The sequence below is a fragment of the Pollicipes pollicipes genome, unplaced genomic scaffold, assembly GCF_011947565.3.
Source record: "Pollicipes pollicipes isolate AB1234 unplaced genomic scaffold, Ppol_2.1 Scaffold_4295;HRSCAF=5057_pilon_pilon_pilon, whole genome shotgun sequence".
NCBI lineage: Eukaryota > Metazoa > Arthropoda > Thecostraca > Pollicipedomorpha > Pollicipedidae > Pollicipes > Pollicipes pollicipes.
Window position 1 is genome coordinate 8,289,972 of NW_023596461.1, and position 6,337 is coordinate 8,296,308.

General features: G+C 51.5%; 1 protein-coding gene across 2 annotated transcripts; it reads right to left on the reverse strand.

The window, feature by feature from the left end:
• Positions 1-137: 137 nt before the first annotated feature.
• On the reverse strand, positions 138-5,268 carry LOC119097005 (beta carbonic anhydrase 1). 2 transcript variants are annotated; one of them, XM_037220012.1, is made up of 6 exons: positions 5,170-5,268; positions 4,659-4,754; positions 4,183-4,267; positions 3,641-3,780; positions 2,958-3,197; positions 138-2,506 (listed from the first exon to the last, which is right to left on the reverse strand). In XM_037220012.1, the coding sequence occupies exons 2-6, from the start codon at positions 4,749-4,751 to the stop codon at positions 2,288-2,290; spliced, it is 777 nt and encodes a 258-aa protein (XP_037075907.1). In that variant the 5' UTR covers positions 4,752-4,754; positions 5,170-5,268; the 3' UTR covers positions 138-2,287. The 2 variants fall into 2 exon arrangements, with proteins under 2 accessions (XP_037075907.1, XP_037075908.1); XM_037220013.1 differs by lacking the exon at positions 5,170-5,268 and adding an exon at positions 4,911-5,026.
• Positions 5,269-6,337: the final 1,069 nt, after the last annotated feature.

A 6,337-nucleotide genomic window follows, 5' to 3' on the forward strand; every position in this document is an offset into this window, starting at 1 on the left:
CTAGCGAGCTAATGAGGTGGGGAATATCCGTGATCAGACCTGACGTAACGAGCCCAGTCAGCATTGCTCGGCCAATCCAGCTCGTCCCTACTTACCTTCGTGCACGGTCAGCGTCAGCGTCATGCCACAAGCACGACTGATTGTTCGGAGGTGTGTATTTTTTAGTTAATCGTGGAGCGTCGGACAACACCGCAGTCCATTGTACTTTGCTATAAAGGCGTTATAAAGCAGCTGGGCATGAGCACAATGCAGCCATCCCACAGTATTGACGCCCATACCATGAGAGCCCGGACACTAGGCCATGTGCACGCAGATTCACACTTAGCTTTTTACACCAGCTACCGAATTATCTGTTCCGTTGCTTTCGATAAAAAGAACACAGTACTCAGTGAATGTTAGGCACAACTGCAGCCATCATGTGTCCTGGCAAGAAGGACAATGCTGCTAACAGGACTGTGCGTCATAGCGCTAGCGAGCAGCATTCGGACGACGGCAAGTTAAGTTCGGAAAACGCGGTATGAACGCATCAGGACGGAAAGCAATGTTCAACGGCTTGCACATGAACGGACGACGACGGATCATGGTACCGATATCCACAAAACGGTCCACTGCAGCCGGGCGGCAACGAACACTACTGTGCACGCGCGGCGCTTGGTGGGGTACGGTCTGAACCATCTATCGGAGATGGCACTTTTATGGAAACTAATCGCGTTGGGTCCATGACGAACTGAGACGATCAGTAACATAGTAGAGGACACAAAAGTTACTGACGAAACTACAGGTACTGAACGCGTGCACCATACACCGTGAACACGAGTCTTTTTATCGGCTAAAGCATAGCACGAGATGCACCCGCGCAAAACTATCTAGGCTTGCCATTAGAATACGAAACCACTACTCGGGCACGTCTACAACGCATTGTCTTGATGTTTGTTGGTGTTCTCATGCTTCCAAGAAACTCAGCACTCCACGGCTAAGACTGGATCAATTGCAGAATGTTGTACTTCGATGGAAGATTGATCTTTAATTATACTCTCGTCATTATAAATAAAGACGTTTTTGAATGGTCACAATCTCCATAATCATACATTTTTGGCCAACAAGAACACCAATAAACATAAACTTTTCAGAAGCTGTTGCAACTTATCACATCCACTGGTAAAACCGCTCGAACTAAGACCAACGTTCAATGTCAGACATAGACCCCAGTGCTCCAGCACCACAGCTTATCACATCTGCAGACAAGACTTGGATATCACACACACTGTTCCACCTCATAACATGCAGCCTCCCTACAAAGAAAAGAAAAAAGGAACGCTTAATGTGCACCACACAACCGTAACTCATACACCACTCATTTGAGTTCCCTGAGTTAACAGCGTTTGGGGATACATTGCAAGCTAGCGGCTAATAAAACGCCCATCTCCAGCTAGGTCAGTAAACAAATAAGGCACTACCGCTGCCTACAAAGGGAATGATTATTGTCATGTCATGCATAATGTAACAAATCAGATTACAAGGAGATAAGATATGACTTTAACTGCACCATGGCAATGATGCTACCATAAACTTACCTCAAAAGAAAGTCCCAAGTAAACAATTGCAGTCGCTATGTTGCGTTTCCGAGAAACAAATATCAAACAGGGATGTGAGCAACAGAGCCTAAAAAGCCATCACACATTCCAACCTTTGCCACAAACGCAAGCGCAACCATAATGAGCGAATCGTTCAACCACTGAGCACCGAGAGACTATCAGAGGGACACCTTGCCTGTCGGCCGTGCACCGCCGGCAGAGCTGGGACCATCCCCCTCCCTCCCGAAAGGCCACACAAGCCTCAGCAGGCAGGCCTCACTGCAAGGTCATGACACGCACGGGCCGGCAGAGCACTGATCTACTGGTCGTCACTGGACTCCGCCCACAGCCGGGTGGGAAGGCGGCATAGTGCGACGTCACTACCGAACCGCCTTCTACAGAAGAGCGACCTCACGACCGGGCCCCGCCCACAGGCGGGCAGTTCTACCAGCGGCGGCCTGTTGCCGGCCCCGCCCAAGGGCGTGCTGTTGGACACCACAGGCCCTTCTATCTCCGGCAGCTTGTTCCCGGCCCTGCTCACAGGTGGGGAGGGAGCCTCGGCTCCCACCCATAGGTGGGGGAGGGGCTCCGGCTTCAGTTCACAAGCGAGGGGGAGCCTCCAGCCGCTATCCACGGGCGGGCAGGCGGGCATCTGTTCCTGTCCGAGCGACGATCGGCGGGCTCCAGCTCTCCACGGGCTGACGGACACCACCTCACTGCCGTCCTGAGAAGAAAGTGCGCACCTCCTCCGAGATCTGCGGCAGCGTGTCCTCGTTGACGTCGACGAAGCGCTTCTGCTGGCGCGAGAAGTAGTGGATGTTGCCGGTGTAGATGTCGAACCAGAGCGCGTGGATGTGGATCTCGCCGCGCGTCAGACCGCGCTTCAAGAAGCCGTACGACGAGACGTTCTGCAGCTGCTGCAGCGTGTTTACCTGGCGGGCGCAGGGACGCGAATGGTCAGTGTACACCATGCACCCACATCCACTTACATTCAAGGTGTTTCAAGTAAAAAACACTAATGTGTGCCAATCCAGCAGCAAACACCAGGCCTAGATGCTTGTGCTTCAGTGACAGTAGCACGGCCAACGTCTCGTGCCGTGGCACATGCAGCATTCACCACCTGGTAACACCTGGTAACCACGATAGGGAGCGGCCCCCGTAAAGAAGCTGTGGCGATCACAAACGCAAGAAGATGTTCTATGATCAGTGTCGCCATTACATATCTGGCGGGCAGGTGGGGTCTCTACGGGCGGGTGTAGAGACCCGCCACGAGCATCGCTATCATGACTATCCAGTGTGTGGTGGCCTTTCTGGCACGAGGATCCTGCGATAGGGCGCACTGGCTCGGCAGTGGCACGGGAGCGCACGCGCGCCAGCACGCACCTGAGACAGCTTGTCGGTGATGTTGAACTGGTTCTCCGGGTCGATGTAGGCCACGAAGCGGCGCATGGGCAGCTCGCCCTCGAAGACGAGCGGCGCCTTGAAGTCTGACACCTGCATCTGCATCAGCTTGGTCAGGCTGTTGGAACCGTGCCGACAGACCCAGGCGGAGAGCGGCGACATGTGCAGCTTCTCCGGCGTCGCCAGCGCAGGGTCCCGCAGGTCGTACAGCAGGTTCATCGCCTGCGAAGCGGACGCCGCATGTGTCACGCCACCGACGGTAACGGCCCAATCTGACCAGCGACAATAACGGGGGATCCCATTACGTAACGACACGGCAGTCGGACCAGAAGCAGTGACGGGATTCAGTTACGTAACGATACGGCAGCCCGACCAGCGACAGTAACGAGAGTCCAAACAGGTTCGATCACAAGCAAACCAAATGTGCAATTTATTGACTATCTTGACTTCACATATCATGACATGAAGGGACGTCTGCGTGAGAAAGGTCGTATCAGTTATCATGGCTGACATGACGCGGCTACATGGTCACTTGATCGCCGTGACGCATACACCGTGCTTCGCACGGTTTCACTCGCCCCAGCTATTCGGGCCGACCCCTATCCTGAAGGGATCGTCGCTGCGGCCCAGGTCGAGGACCAGCAGAGACTGTCAGCAGGCAGCACCTTGCAGTCAGAGTGCCCACAGATGATGACATTTTTGATGCCATTGACGATGCAGCCCAGCTCCAGCGCCGCCGGCTCCGTAGATACCGTCTCGGTGTCATAAAGCTTCGCGTGTGGCACCAGGTTGCCGGCGTTGCGCACTGAAAGATGTCAGATGACCAGGGTTACTCACTGATGAGAATGCATGCAGGGAGTCTCACTGGGGTCCTTCCTAACTAAACTGTAGGGCAAACAGTTGTCAGCAGTACATACTGCACCAAATGGACAAACACCAGGCTTGCTCACTGACTGGCACCAGGCTGCCAGTGGCAGCTCTCTTTGATTATATGTTGGTGATTACCACATGAATAGTGTCACATGATATAGGGCAACAGGTTACCAGCCCTAGGCAATGAAGGGCACCAAGTGGGCAGCAGTCCACAACAGGCAGGAGTGTTTGAGACACAGAGTCACATGGTGGTGTCACTAACAAAACTAAGTACTATTACACTACAGCACACATGTGCCCAGTGGCATATCACTTAAAATCCCTTCATACTCACCTATAAACATGTCACCCACATTGGTGTATGTGAAACGAGTTGGCAGCATCCGACTATCCATGCAGGTGAAGAATATTGCTTTAGGCTGAAACACAAATTCATACCCAGCTGAACTTGACCTGGTATCAGAGATAGCATAAACACAAGTTTCAGACAGTCATTTGTAGAGCAATAGAAAATCATGCTACCTAATAGGGCTTTCAGGCATAACCAACAAAAATTGTTGTATATTCAATGGCACCTTCAGTTGACTATCTTGTATGGTAATAATATGACAACTGTGTCACAAGGAGTACACCCACAGATACCTCGCGTAAAAGAGCCCGTACTGAAACCTAAATTTACAGGAATGTTGTACAAATATAATCCTGTTGGCAAAGGAAAATATAATAAAATAATCAATAGATACACAAACTTTCCCAAAACCAAATAACACTTAAGTGTATGCAACCTCTTCTATTTGACAACTGGCTTACAATGGGATTATCCTTGACTTGCTCAAACTGCTCCACCATGCCATGTCTAAAGGTGTGTCTGTATTTCAGGATGCCCTTCAGGATCTTGTCCATTGCCTGTACTGAAACATCCAGTTGGTTATCCTTTCAGTGGGTTAACCATGACTTTTTAATTACTTCTTTTTGAAGCATTTCTGATAACAACATTTTTTAATGCTACAAATTTGATAAAGCTATCATGATGCCTGCTTTCAAATGCAGTAGGATTCTGACCTATCTCAAGCAGAGCAGTAGGGGTATTCATTGCCATTCTGACCCATATTGAGCAGAGCAGCACGGGCCATCAGTTACAGAGTGGGACCACTAAAGCCTTGAGGACCACTAAAGCCTTTGCCCATCAAATATCATTGCCTCTTGCCCCAAACAGAGCGGAAAGCTGCTAAATTGAGCCCCATCGAGCCCCTCCCCCCTGCCCCCTCGGCTGGTCTGCCACCTTAAGCGTACACAATCCAGTCTTCTTCAAGCAATTCACCTCTTTTTTATGGGTGCGTTCGGTCGATGGCAACGTATTCAACGAATAATTACGTCTCCGCTGCCCGTCCACGAATATCCCCACCTACGCAGGGCAGGTCCGGAAATTACACCCCAGGTTCGTCTCCCATGCGCCATGTACATCTAAAATAGCAAAGAAGATGTCAGCGTAGCTTTGTTTCCAAGTCGCTAGAGGCGTTTCCTCCCGAAATATCTCACGGTGAGGCTGGAAGTTCTGACTGGATTCACCAGCAATGCTGCCAGCTTAAGAAGATGAGTGCTACTAAACGCACTGGCATGCTGCGTGACGTTGGGAAGGCAAACATGCCAAATAGGGGCAGTTTTGGGAACCAGTCCCAGTTTGCAGGGAGGCAGGGAGGGCGGGCGAGGAGGAAGCTTCTTCAGTTCCTTAATAAACCTTGCCCACTGAAAGTTTATGCTGAACCTGAACCTGGTGCAAACATGTTCCAAACACGGGTCGGGTCAAATCGCACCAGCCTTTCAAATAATTATTGTTTCAAGAGGGTTGTGGGGCATCCATGTCTAAAATTACTCCTGAATTATTATAAATGATTGAATCATTGGCTCCCTATGCACTTACATTGGTAATCAGTGGAGCAGACAGGGGGGGAGGGGGCCGAATGCACGTGCCCCTTAGGTTTCAGAGGCCCTTCGGGCCCGTCGGCACCTTCAATTACGCACCCAATTTGAGAGCCCGAAGGGCCCTACAGGCCGACTGGAAGTTTCATTGAGGGGCCCGGGCCGCAGGCCCGGGCAGTTTAATGCCATCTAGAGGGCCCTGCGCGCTGATCAGGAGCCTTTTAAGTTGATAAGGTCGTCGTCCTATATAAGGCTCTATATGTTGGTCAGACTTCACCAAATACACACAGTTGGCTCCGTGTCCGCATGGGCCTGACGGTCCATTCCCCAAGCAGGGGCAAAGCAGAAGCCAGTGATTTACGTCATTCGGGGCTCCAGCGCCTGCTATGGGCTGACAGCACCTAACAGGGGGATCTCTGTTGGCAAAGCGGCCAGGTCGACCAGAGGAAGTGTTCGAGGATGCCCAAAGAGCCTGGAGGGCCCATCGGATCCGAAAATCAAGTACCCGATGGGATGGCTTAAGGGCATGAAGTGCTGGCCGGGTGTTATTTGGGATTTCCAGTCTTCAG